The 14,132-nt window shown below is 43.8% G+C and overlaps 1 protein-coding gene across 1 annotated transcript in view; it reads right to left on the bottom strand.

Annotated features, from left to right (window-relative positions):
- Window positions 1-13,230, bottom strand: part of LOC125462637 (synaptophysin-like protein 2) — a 29,625-nt gene extending 16,395 nt beyond the window's left edge. Inside the window, exons 1-2 of the mRNA XM_048552864.2 lie at window positions 12,866-13,230; window positions 12,681-12,752 (exon numbers count right to left, since the gene is read on the bottom strand). Coding sequence (XP_048408821.1) covers window positions 12,681-12,752; window positions 12,866-12,886 — 93 coding nt within the window. The 5' untranslated portion in view covers window positions 12,887-13,230. The remainder of the gene's footprint in view (window positions 1-12,680; window positions 12,753-12,865) is intronic.
- Between the last annotated feature and the right edge of the window lie 902 nt (window positions 13,231-14,132).

The following is a 14,132-nucleotide window of genomic DNA, read 5'->3' as shown; positions in this document are numbered from 1 at the left end:
GGAGCAGGGATGGAGCCTGAAGAGGTGGTGTAGGTGAGAAGGTAGGGAAGGGATAGGACAGTCCAGGGAGGACGGACAGGTCAAGGGGCGGGATGAGGTTAGAAGGTAGGAAATGGAGGTGCAGCTTGAGGTGGGAGAAGGGGATAGGTGAGAGGAAGAACAGGTTAGGGAGGCGGGGACAAGCTGGACTGGTTTTGGGATGCAGTTGGGGGGGGGGGGGGCGGAGAAAGATGGGGGTGAAGGGGATATTTTGAAGCTTGCGAAATCCACATTGCAGCCCAGTGATATCAGGGTTCCCAAGCGGAATATGAGTTGATGTTCCTGCAACCTTCAGGTGGCATCATTGTGGCACTGCAGAAGGCCCAGAATGGACGTGTCATCGAAGGAATGGGAGGGGGAGTTAAAATGGTTCGTGACTGGGAGGTGCAGTTGTTTATTGTGAACCAAGCGGAGGTGTTCTGCAAAGCAGACCCCAAGCCTCCGCTTGGTTTCCCCCAATGTAGAGGAAGCCACAACAGGTAAGATTGGATCCTGCTAGTAGCCCTCCTTTCCAAAAATAAAGATGTTACATTAGCTATTTTTCAATCTGCTGGGAATCTTCTAGAATCTAAGGAACTGTGGGAGCCTGGGACTAATCGATGCCTCTACTGTCTCTGTAGAAACTTCCTTTAAGGCCCTAGGATTCAGGCTATTTGGTCCTGGGAACCTGGTAATGGAGATTGTTTGATTCATCTCTCCTGTTAGCTCTTGATTTAAGTGTCTTTGGGAAATTTTCTAAGTCTCCAATAGTGAAGTCAGATAAAATACCAGTTTAAGCCTCCGCCATTTCTTCGGTTTTTCATTATCAATTCCCTATCTAGAAAACCAACACTAGCATTAGATAGTAAAATGTGAGGCTGGATAAACACAGCAGGCCAAACAGCATCTCAGGAGCACAAAAGCTGACGTTTCAGGCCTGGAACCTTCATCAGAGAGGGGGATGGGGTGAGGGTTCCGGAATAAATAGGGAGAGAGGGGGAGGCGGACCAAAGATGGAGAGAAAAGAAGATAGGTGGAGAGGAGAGTATAGGTGGGGAGGGGATAGGTCAGTCCAGGGAAGACGGACAGGTCAAGGAGGTGGGATGAGGTTAGTACGTAGGAGATGGAGGTGCAGCTTGGGGTGGGAGGAATGGATGGGTGAGAGGAAGAACAGGTTAGGGAGGCAGAGACAGGCTGGACTGGTTTTCAGATGCAGTGGGTGGAGGGGAAGAGCTGGGCTGGTTGTGTGGTGCAGTGGGGGGAGGGGACGAACTGGGCTGGTTTTGGGATGCGGTGGGGGAAGGGGAGATTTTGAAGCTGGTGAAGTCCACATTGATACCATTGGCTGCAGGGTTCCCAAGCGGAATATGAGTTGCTGTTCCTGCAACCTTCGGGTGGCATCATTGTGGCACTGCAGGAGGCCCATGATGGACATGTCATCTAAAGAACGGGAGGGGGGGGGGGGGGGGGGTTAAAATGGTTCGCGACTGGGAGGTGCAGTTGTTTATTGCGAACCGAGCGGAGGTGTTCTGCAAAGCGGTCCCCAAGCCTCCGCTTGGTTTCCCCAACGTAGAGGAAGCCACACCGGGTACAATGGATACAGTATGCCACATTGGCAGATGTGCAGGTGAACCTCTGCTTAAAATGGAAAGTTATCTTGGGGCCTGGGATGGGGGTGAGGGAGGAGGTGTGGGGGCAAGTGTAGCACTTCCTGCGGTTGCAGGGGAAGGTGCCGGGTGTGGTGAGGTTGGAGGGCAGTGTGGAGCGAACAAGGGAGTCACGGAGAGAGTGGTCTTTTTCCAGGGAAGACAGACAGGTCAAGGAGGTGGGTCCGTCTTCCCTGGAAAAATCCATCTCCTACCTACTAACCTCATCCCACCTCCATGACCTGTCCGTCTTCCCTGGAAAAACTACCTCCCCACCTATCTTCTTTTCTCTCCATCTTTGGTCCGCCTCCCCCTCTCTCCCTATTTGTTCCAGAACCCTCTCCCCATCCCCCTCTCTGATGAAGGGTCTAGGCCCGAAACGTCAGCTTTTGTGCTGCTGAGCCTGCTGTGTTCATCCAGCTCCACACTTTGTTATCTTGGATTCTCCAGCATCTGCAGTTCCCATTATCACTAGGATTAGATAAATCTCTTCCCACTTTGATCGTTGTAGAAACTCTTTCTTGTATTTCCATCTAGCTTTCCCTTATACTCTAATTCCTCCCTTTTGGTCAAAGGAATTTTAACCATTTTTCACTGCTTGATTTTATTGGAAGATACAAGATGCTGAGGAGCCCCCACAGGGTAGATGTTGAAAATGTTTCTATTAGTGGGGCAGTCTCAAACAGGGTAAAAGAGACACTCATTTAACACAGATACAAAAAGGGATTTCTTCTCCCAGAGATGAGTCAATACCTGAATTCTGTACCCCAGGGTGTTGTGGAACCCAAATCATTGAAAGCATTTAAAGAGACGGCAAATAGAATGTTGAAATATCAGGGAGTTGAGGCCAGGAGGAGCTGGCATGAAAGGAGAGGAGGACTGGAGCAGAGCAGCGTGATCTTATTGAATGGTGGGGAAGACTCAAGAGACTGAGTAATCTACTCCCGCCCCTATTATCTTTAAGCTGCCAGTAAACACAGCAGATTAATACCATGATAATAAAACGTGAAGCTGGATGAACACAGCGAACGAAGCAGCATCTCAGGAGCACAAAAGCTGACATCTCGGGCCTAGACCCTTCATATTAATACCATAGCAATTTGTTCCTGCCCTAAATTCCCTACTTAGCCACAGATGGTGTACCCTTCCTAAATTCAATCTTCTGAATTGAATAAATCTTTGCTGAGAATTATTAAATACCTCCTTAAAAAGGTTTGTCACTAACTCTATCGCCCTACTTTACTTCCCCGTAAACTTTAGTTTAGCTCTACCTTACAATTGCCTTTATTCAACTTTAAAGCAGTAGATGTTGACCGACATTTCTCTCCAAGCCAAATATGAAATGAGACCATGCCAAGATTCCTTACCATGTGGTTAGGAATGTGTTTCATCCTATTTTACATAACCAGGATCTAGAAAAGACAAATACATTAGTCAAACACGATTTCTATTTCACAAGGCCAGGTTCATTGTTTGATTACATTGTGGTTTTCTAACCTCTTTAATAATGGCTCTAGAATGTACTGCTCCAGGAAATTGTCCCAATACATTGTGTGAATTAATTTTCCAGCAATCAGGTTTACCCAATCTGTGTGTAGATTAAAATTATTATTGCAGTACCTTTCTCACCCACCCATTTACTCCTTCCTGTAAACACGGATGCTACAGTGTCAGTGTTGTTAGAGACTTGTAAACTGGTCCCACAAGCGACTGCTTACTGTTTCTTACTTCTACCCAAAGTGATTCTGTAACTTCCTCTTTAAACTAAGGTCACCTCTGTACTAACGACACCCTTCATTAACAGAAGCAGGCCCACCTTTTCTTAGTTTCCTCTCTTTTTGAAATATCAGATGCCCTTTAATATTTGGGTTACCCCACACACAGGGAAATTGCTAAACTTTATTTTTATGGAGGTTATAGCAGAGTCACCATAGCTGTGTAAAAAGGAAATGGTGTTTGACTATGATTAGAATTTGAGGAAGTAAAAATCAAAAAGATGAATAAAGAAGAATCTGTAGATATGCTCGGATTTCCAAACAGCATTTATTAAGATGCCATACCAAAGTTACTGCACAAGATGAGAAGGCATTGCATGAAGGTATCATGACAATGTGGATAAAGTCAGAAGTCACACCACACCGGGTGATAGTCCAACAGGTTTATTTGGAATCACAAACTTTCGGAGTACTGCTCCTTCATCAGGCGAAGTGACTGAGAGACTATAACGTGTAGTCGTGTGGCTTCTGACTTTATCCTCCCCAGTTCAACACCAGCATGTCCACATCATGGCAACCTGGATAAAGATTTTGGCAGTTAACAGGAAGCACAGAGTAAGAATGGAAGTATCTTCTGCGAAGTGGAAAGCTGTAACCAGCAGAGTGCCAAAGGATCAGTGCTGGAGCCTCGACTAACTACAACCTATAACTTAGAGGACAGGACCAAATACATGGGAGCTAAATTTGCTGATGAAACAAAAGGTAGGTAAGTAGTAAGTTGTCAAGAGGAGATGCAATGCCTGTAAGGGTATACAGGCAGGTTCAAAGCACAGACAAACATTTGGCAGCTGGACTATAACATGAGAAACTATGAACCTATCCACTTTGGCAGGTAGAACAGAAAAGCAGCATTGTATTTAAATAGGTTCAAAGATAGTAGGAACTGCAGATTTTTATGAAAAGGGTCTAGGCCTGAAACGTCAGCTTTCCTGATCCTCTCATGGTGCTTGGCCTGATGTGTTCATCCAGCTCCACACCTTGTTATCTTGTATTTAAATGGAGCGTGTTTGCAAAGTTCTGGAATGCAGAGCGATCTGGGTGTTCTTGTATGTGAATCACAAAATATTAGCATTCAGGGATAGCAAGTAATTAGGAAGTCAAATGGAATGTTGCCATTTACTGCAACCAGACTGAAAAATAAAAAAGTTTGCAAGTTTTAGTACAGCTGCACAGGGAACTGGTGAGAACAGTTCTGGAAACTGTGTACGGCTTTTCCCTCCTTATTTGAAAGAAGTCTACACAATTTCTTTAGCAGCAGTTCAGGGAACATTCACTTGACTCATTCCTGCAATGAAGGGCCTATCGAACAAGGTAAGACCATAAGGAGTAGGAACAGGAACGGTCAATTAGTTCCTCGTATTTACTCCAACATTCAATACAATCACAGCCAGTCCAACATTCCTTACGTCTACTTATCTGTGTTTTTCCCTGTAACAATTCCCCAACTGATCAGGAAACTGTCTATCTCAGTTTAAATATACATGAGGACTGCCTCCACAGCCCTCGGTGGCAAGGAGTTCCAAAGACTTAACCCTCAGAAGAGCATAGAACAATACAGCGCAGAACAGGCCCTTCGGCCCTCGATGTTGCACCGAGCTGTGAACTAATCTAAGCCCCTCCCCCTACACTATCCCTCCGAGTCTCTGTCTTACTTGGAGACTATGTGTTTTGATCCTCGGCTGTGCCGCTCTCAACCTCTCAGCATTTACCTTGTCAAATCCCTTAAGAATCTTTTATGTTTCAAAGAGATCAACTCTCATTCTAAGCTGCAGTGAATAGAGCCCTAACCCAGTTACCCTTTGTACATAAAACAATCCCTCCATACTGGGGATCATCCTCGTGAACCTTCTCTGAACTGCCTTTAATGTAGTGATATCATTCCTTAAATAACAGAACCAAAACTGCTCACAGTAGTCCAGATATGGTCTCAGCAGTATTTTGTACACTGGCAGTGAGACTTCCCTACTCTTATACTCTCACCCCCTTGATATAAACATCAATATTTGATGAGCTTTCCTGATTAGCTGCCATACCTGTATGATAGCTTCTTGTGTTTTGCACACAAATTCCCCCACGTCCCTTTGTGTTGCAGCTTTCTGCACTTTTTCCTTCCGTTTAAATAATATTATGTTCTTTTGTTCTCCCTTCCAAAATGAACAACTTAACATTTTTCCACATTATACTCCATTTTCCAACCCTTTGTCCACGTTACCTATCAGTATTTCTCTGTAAACAGTTTGTTTCCTTCTCACAACCTGCCTTTCCACCTATTTTTGTATTGTCTGAAAATCTGAGGGAAGATTGAGCAGTTTGCACTTCTGCCAAATTGGAGTTTAGAAGAATGAGGGCTGATTTTATATGATCCGGAGGAGAGTTGATAGGGTGCATACCATGGTGATGTTTCCTCGAGGGGTGAGAGACTCTAACTAGGGAACACAGTTGAAGAATAAAGAGGTCTTCCCTTTAAGATGCAGATAACAGGGTTATTAGTCTGTGGAATTCTGTTCCCCAGAGACTGAGTCAATAGTTCATTGAAGGCTAAGTTGCATAGATTTTTGGTAGGCAAGGGAGTCAAGACAGGAAATTAAATCCGAGACCATAACCAATATTTAAAAAGGCATCTGGATGGATATTTTTCTTTATTCATTCATGGGGCGAGGGCATCATTGGCCAGGCAGCGTTTATTGCCCATCCCTAATTGTTCAGAGTCAACCGCATTACTGTGGGTCTGGAGTCACATGTAGGACAGCAGTTTCCTTCTTCTCTAAAAAGGACAGGAGTGAACCAGTTAGTTTTTTCCCGACAATCAACAATGGATTCTTAATTCTAGATTTTTTTTATTGAATTCAAATTCCACCATCTGCTGTGTCTCTGGATCAACAGTCCAGCAATAATACCACTAGGCCATTGCCTAGGAAGGATTTAAGAGGGATATAGGCGAAATGCTGGCAAGTGGGACTAGATTGAGAATATCTAGTCGGCATGGATGAGTTGGACCGAAGAATCTGGTTCTGTGCTGTGCACCGTTGTAACTAAGTTGTGACTTTTTGAAAGTAAACATTTGTATTTATATAGAGACTGAAATTAGAGTAGTAATGAATTTAATTCATAGTTTGTCTTTTAGGGGTTTCAGGGAAGATCCCAGTTGAAGGAAATGACATTTGTGAATGCACAATCATTTGCTGGAAAGAAACTAGTTATGGCTGCACAATTCTGAGCAAGCGATCTTGGTGTAGGAAGCGTGATAACTCTAGAGTTTTGGTCTTTGTGAGGGTAGTTCTCTGATAAAAATCAATAGTGAGAGGTTGAATATTTTCTCTTTGGTGTCTAAAATTAAATATTTTTTGTCTTGTGTAATATAGTTCATCTTTTTCTTGTTTAATAAAAATTGTTCTGTGTTAACAATATTGCCAAACTTGTGAAAATGTTCAGTAACTGACCTCACAGCTTTTAAAAAAAACCATTTGAGGTTTATCAAGCCAAATTTCAACCCAAGATTTTGCTTTCCCAGTGTCAGCATCTGTTGGAATGTTAACTGTATTAAAAATGTGTCTAACTCAGCATTGAAAATATTCAAAGACCCGGCCTCGACTGCACACAGGGGTAAATAATGCCATTTAACAAGCTGAGTAGAAAGTCCTCATCTCTGTCTTACAAAGTTCCCTTGTTCTCCCTCATTCTGGATTCCTCAACTGGAAACATCCTCTTAGCATCCATCCTGTTAACCCCTCATTCAGAACTGTCTTTTTCAATAAGACCACCTCTCATTCTTCTCAACTCCAGTCAGTACAGGCCAACCCACTCAACCGCCTCCCAAACAACCCTTTCATCCCAGGGATCAGCCTCGTGAACCTCCTCTGAACTGTTTCCAATGTAAGCATTTGTTTTTCTTCTATACTAACACCGATATACAAAACCTTTTGAAGCAAAAAAAAACACATTCTTAAATGGCTCAAAAAGGGGAGGAAGCATAAAGAATGGTTTACACTGGCTGATAAGAAAATTTTTTAACCTGCTTTCCAAATTCTTCTGTAACCTTGCACCTCCTAACTCTAACTCTCACTAATTCCACAACCCTCTGAGATATACAACAGTCAAGAAGATACAACAATGCCTTCTCTCCTTCAGGTGGCTCAGGAAATTTGGGACGCCCACAGGGCCCCTCACCAACTTCTACAGATACATCATAGAAAGCAAACTGCCCGGATGCATATCAGCCTGGTACGGCAACTGCTCTGCCCAGGACTGTCAGAAACTACAGAAGGTGGTGGCACAGCCCAGACCATCACAGAACCAACCTCCCATCCACAGACTCCATTTACATGGCTCGCTGCCGCAGAAAGACAGCCAATATCATCAAAGGCCCATCGCACCCCGGTAATGATCTCCTACAGCCTCTTCCATCAGGCGGAAGCTACAGAGGTTTGAATTAACACACGAGCAGGTTCAGGAACAGCTTCTTCCCGGCTGTTATCAGACTGATGAATGGACTCTCTAGCCTCAAGTAACGCTAAACCTAGTGCATACCCTTTGTGCCTCGGTCTAGGTATTTTTAATCTGTACATTCTTTGCTTACTATGATATGCCTGTACTGCTTGTAAACAAAGCTTTTTACTGTACTTTGGTACACATGACAATAAATCAGCTGTCAGCATTCCTCTACTTCTGGACTCTTGACATTCTCAAACATTGTGATTCCATCATTCATAGATATTTTTCAGCTGTCTGATCTCTAAACCTCTCTGCCTCTTATTCTTTCTCAAAGATATCTCCTTATAAACTCACTGTGATTGAACCTAGTTCATTCTCTCCTGACACAGCTTGGTATCAAGTATTGTATTAAGGCACTCTGAGGCATACCTTGGGATGTACTACCATGTTAAGGGTTCTATATAAATCCAAACGGATGTTTTTTGCAGTTCTGCATAGTGAGATAGGGATTACAAGAGTTGACGGGAAGGTGAGTGTCAAATGAGAAATCAGCAGGTTTCACGTTGCAAACTCTCTTGGCTCAGCCCTCTGCCATGAATATCACTCTGTGCCAGTCTCAGCCCACAACCAAAATCTGCACAAACCTACACTCAGTATTGGACTTCACTCTCAGAATGAACAGGGCTGGGAGATGCAGTTCTTAGTCGATGCTTCACTCTTTGCAGCATCTTAAGTTCTCTATTCATTCACAGGATGAGGGTATCACTGACCAGGCAGCATTTATTACCCATCCCTAGTTGTCCAGAGGGCAGTTAGGAGTCAGCCACATTGCTGTGTGTCTGGAGTCACTTGTAGGCCTGACCAGGTAAGAATGGCAATTTCCTTCCCTAAAGGACATTAGTGAACCAGATGGGTTTCCCAGTTGAATTCGGAGGAAGGGGCATTGGACCTGAAATGTTACCTCTGATTTTTTTTTTCTTCACAGATGCTGCCAGACCTGCTGAGTTTTCCCCGCAACTTCTGTTTTTGTTCCAGGTTTTTCCAATAATCGATAATAGATTCATGGTCGTCACTAGAATCTTAATGCCAGACTTTTTAAAAAAGGTTTAATTCAAATTCCATCATCTGCCGTGGCAGGATTCAAACCCAGTTCCCCAGAACATTGCTTGGGTCTCTGGATTAAAAGTCCTGCTATAACACCACTAAGCTAAACACCTCTATTCTGACTGTCTCAATGTCCTTTTTGCCTTCCTCATCTGCCTGTATAGCACACAAAACAAAAAACTTTTCACTGTATCTCAGTACACGTGACAACAATAAATCAATCATTGGTTATAGTTTGCAGACCAAGAATGTTTTGTAGTACATGGGATTGGGTGGGGGTGTGGAAAACAGATATAGACTCATGTGGGCATTACCAATGCTTGCTTGCCCAGGCACTAAGGTTCATCAGTGATTTTTGGATCCTGGTCATATTGTTCTCTCAATAAACTGAGTGCTTTCCCACCAAGAAGAGTAAATGCAAAAATAAGTTAATCCTCATTTCACATCAGGTTCTTTGCCTATCAATGTAAATTCACTTCTGGTTCCCAATCCTTCTATCAAAAGGTAAAAACTTACCTTTGTTCAAACACATCATGTTTTCAAGTACCTTACCCAAATCTTTACTTACGAAATTCGAATAACTCCATCTCCAAATTACACACCTTACTGAACTCACTCATCCTTAAAATCATTCTCAAGCTTTTCTGATGTCTTCACACCCTCTCTGAAATGTGACATTCAGTACTGGACCTGCGAACATATAAACTGGCCTACTCTCACTCCTCTTCAGCCCCTTGGGACTGCTCTACCATTTGATGAGATCACAGTCGATCTGCCTCATTTTTCCGTCTGCCCCTAACTCCCCTGTCAATCGAAAATCTAAAGTGTTAAAGATATTCAATCACCACCATTCCTCTCAGGAAGATGACCTTCTGGGAAAAACAGTTCCCACCTGCCTCTTGAATGGAAGACTCAAAAGGGAAACATCATCTCAGCATCCAACCTGTCAAGAACCCTTGGGATCTTATATGTTTGAATAAGATCATACAGTCAAAGTTATACAGCACAGAAACAGACCCTTTGGTCCACCTCATCCATACCGACTTGATAGCCTAGATTAATCTAGGCCTATTTTCCAGCATTTGGTCCATATCCCTCCTAAATTCCTCCTACTTATAAACCCATCCAGATGCCTTTTAAATGTTGTAACTGTATCAGCCTCCAACACTTCCTCTGGCAGCTCATTCCATACATGCACCTCCCTGGGTGTGGAAGAAGTTTCTCCCCCATTACCTTAACACAATGCCCCTCTAGTTTCGGACTCTCCCACTGCAGGGAAAAAAACAAGACATTGCCTATTCACTCTATCCAGGCCCCTCAAGACTTTATAAACCTCTGTAAGATCACCCCTCTCCAACACTCAAAGAAAACACAGCCCCAGCTTATTGATCTCAACTTTTTCAACTCTAATTAGATACAAACCCAGTCTGCCCATACTTTCAAAACAAAGAACGAAGAAAATTACAGCACAGGAATAGGCCCTTTGGCCCTCCAAACCTAGGCCGACATGCTGCCCGTGACAACTAAAACCCCCTACCCTTCCAGGGAGCGTATCCCTCTATCCCCATCCTATTCATGTATTTGTCAAGACACCCTTTAAAAGTCACTATAGTATCTGCTTCCAGTACCTCCCCCAGCAGCGAGTTCCAGGAACCCACCACCCTCTATGCAAAAAAAAACTTTCCTCATAAGATAACCCCTCGTCCTGGCATTCAGTCAAGTGAACTGCTCCTAATATGACTACATCCTTTCTTAACAATACTTAAGTCTGAATTGTTGATTTAGAAAGGATTCATCATTGCTTTGTCAATTTTGTATCTGATATACTTCTAAAGCCCAGATTCCATTTCCCCTTTTAATCACTCTCAACCTTTTCAGCTTCAATGATTTGTGATCATACATACACAGGTCACCTTGTTCTGCTCCTTCTTTAGAATAATACTGAAAGGTGAGACAAACTCAGGGAAATAATAGGATCCTGGTGTGAATTTAGACTCCATCAGGTCTGTGGCAGTTCTTACGCTGGAGTACGTTGTGACAATTGCATTTCTTACTCCTTCGTTTTCTTTCACATTATTCTTGCTGAATAATTATCTGGTTGACTTTAAATGATAACTTGCTCTCTGTACAATTCATTGCTCTATCAATCATCAGCACAAAACTAAATGTCCCCATCAGTTTTCCAGTACACAGGCATCTAACCCCATGCTATCCCTGTCCTGTGGGTGTTTAAAAGAGTAGAGAGCTTTTCTCTATATCTAACCCTGTGCTGTACCTTCACTTGATGAATAAGCTGGTGTCCTGTGATTTCTGACTTTGTGCTGTCCCTGTGCTGGGAGTGTTTGTTGGTAAAGTGTAGAGTGAGCTTTACACTTTATCCAACCCCATGCTGTGCCTGTACTGGCAGTGTTTGATGGAGATAGTGTAGAGGCAGTTTCATTTTACTTTTAAAAAGAGCAGGGGGGCTTTGTTGCTAAATCTCTGTTGTCCCTCTTCTGATGGGAAGTTATGGGTGTCATTTCTCAGCTTTTCTTTGGGAGGGGTGGGGAAAGATTACATGATGTGAAGATATTATTGGCTTTAAGAAGTATACTTTATTATATTTCTAAATGAACAAAGGTTGAGACAGCAGGTGGGGTGGGGGTGTACTGGAGTAGTCTGTTCCAAAGCCAAAGCAAAACAACTTGTAAGGCCTTTTTTGTAAAATAAAACTGGAACAATACAAGCAGCGTGAATGGGTGGGGTCAAGCTCCCACAGAACCAGGGCTTTATTGTTCAGTAGCAGTAGCTATTTTTCCTCTCTCCATTACAGAGAGAAGTTGAGGTTCTCTTCCTGCTGCTAAAATTGCACGCAAGGTAATCTATTTTAATGAATTTGCCTTTGCCTACGGTGTGTTTCAGATCAGGGTGTCACTGGCTCGGCCAACGTTTACTGCCCATCCCCCAATTACCAGACCGTTGTTGCCGGTCTGGAGTCACATGTGACCAAATAAGGTAAAAATGGCAGTTTCCTTCCCTGAAAATCATATGTGAACCAAATGGGTTACACCCAATAACGGTCAGCACTAGACTCTCAGTTTTAGATTTTAATTGAATTCTAAACCCACCATCTGCTATAGCAGGGTTTGAATCTGATAACAATGCAGTGATCATTCCATTTGGCCATTGCCTCTCCCTAACACATTTATGTGATGTTAGCATATTGAAACCAGTACTGTTTAGTAATTAAATCATGTATTATTCTGTTAAAGGTTTCCAATAGGCTTAAGTTATTCCAATTTCTTCTGTTGTCTCTTAACTATAGCATATGAATAAAAGTATGTTTTGCTTCTAGCCTGGCAGTTTGACCAATCAAATTCAGTGTGGAATAAAACATACTTAAATAAGAAAACAAAAAAGAGGTACAGGTTATCTTAATGTTGGGCCATAACAACAGGGTAGACAGTTTTTAACTCTCATGGAGTGTGTTTTGTACCTCTGTACCCAAAGGCATCTTCACATAATTTTTTTTTACAAACTGGAGGACAACACCAAACTACACGCCAGTCCGAGCCTCTGCTGCTACAGTCAAACAACACAACAGTAACAGAGCGCGTTCGGCAGAAACATCAATGGTAGAAGGGACAGGAACTACACAGAAACCCAGGCCTCCCGCTAGCTCCCACCCCACACAACAAACTGACAGCAGCAAAAAGCTCATACCCACCCATTGCAACACTTTGATAAATCCCAGCGGCTCTTTCAGGGGATTGATATTCAGTTTAAATGCACGGAATTTCTGAAATTACAAAGAAAAGCCATTTCATTCAACAAACAAAGAAATTCGCGGTAAAAATAAATTTAGGATTTAAAAGAAACCACGTTAAAAACTTTCTGCAGAACGTGTCAGACCTGAAACGGGATCGCTTCCATTCCGCTTGCAAGGGTTAAAGTGATCTCCTTTCTGCTGAGCACTGGGAAAGTTACAGAGCTTCAGAGATACATTCACGGGCTCGCTTTGAAACGGGGAAATAGTTTCCTAAAACTCAGGCAAACAGCAGCATGTGACCAGGGGCCGGTCAAGTAGTTCTCAGCAACCTCCACTCGCGTTAACAACTCCACACCTCAAAGTCAAGCCGGCTCAAAACCTGCGATATCAAACACTGAAAGTGCACAGCAAATAAAACATTCAAAAAATATAGCTCCACCCAGAAACCCAATCTGCGAACATCATGGACACACCTCCCTTTCGTTTGAAAAAGTACCATCATCCTCCCACTACCTCCTCAAACACTAACGTCATCTCCCAGGGATCCCTTAAACAGTATCTTAGAATCTCCACGGTGGGGAATCAGCCCATTTGGCCCATCAAGTTCACACCAACCCTCTGAAAACCGCACTAACTAGACCCACTCCCATTTCTGAAGTCCTGCATCTCCTATGGCTAACCCACCCTAGCCTACCCATCCCAGCACACTACGGATAATTTAGCACAGTCAATCCACCTAACCTGCACATCTTTGGATTGTGGGAGGAAACCGGAGCACTGGAAGAAACCCACACAGGTGCAGGGAGAATGTGCAAACTCCACACAAACAGGTCTCCCAGGAGAAGAATTGAACCCAGGTCCCTGGTGTTGTAAAACTGCAGTGCTAGCCACTGTGGTGCCCATCGACCGTCTATGCACTAACATCATTCTCTTAGGAACTCCTTGTACACACCAACATCGTTCTCTCAGGGACCCTCTGTACTCACCGACATCGTTCTCTCAGGGACCCCCTGTACTCACCGACATCGTTCTCTCAGGGACCCCCTGTACCCACCGACATCGTTCTCTCAGGGACCCCCTGTACACACTGACATCGTTCTGTCAGGGACCCCCTGTACCCACCGACATCGTTCTCTCAGGGACCCCCTGTACACACTGACATCGTTCTCTCAGGGACCCCCTGTACACACTGACATCGTTCTCTCAGGGACCCCCTGTACTCACCGACATCGTTCTCTCAGGGACCCCCTGTACTCACCGACATCGTTCTCTCAGGGACCCCCTGTACACACCGACATCGTTCTGTCAGGGACCCCCTGTACACACCGACATCGTTCTGTCAGGGACCCCCTGTACCCACCGACATCGTTCTCTCAGGGACCCCCTGTACACACCGACATCGTTCTCTCA

This window comes from Stegostoma tigrinum, chromosome 21, assembly GCF_030684315.1.
Source record: "Stegostoma tigrinum isolate sSteTig4 chromosome 21, sSteTig4.hap1, whole genome shotgun sequence".
Taxonomy (NCBI): domain Eukaryota; kingdom Metazoa; phylum Chordata; class Chondrichthyes; order Orectolobiformes; family Stegostomatidae; genus Stegostoma; species Stegostoma tigrinum.
The sequence above is the reverse complement of the archived record's forward strand: the minus strand, read 5'-3'. Positions and strand labels throughout refer to the sequence as shown.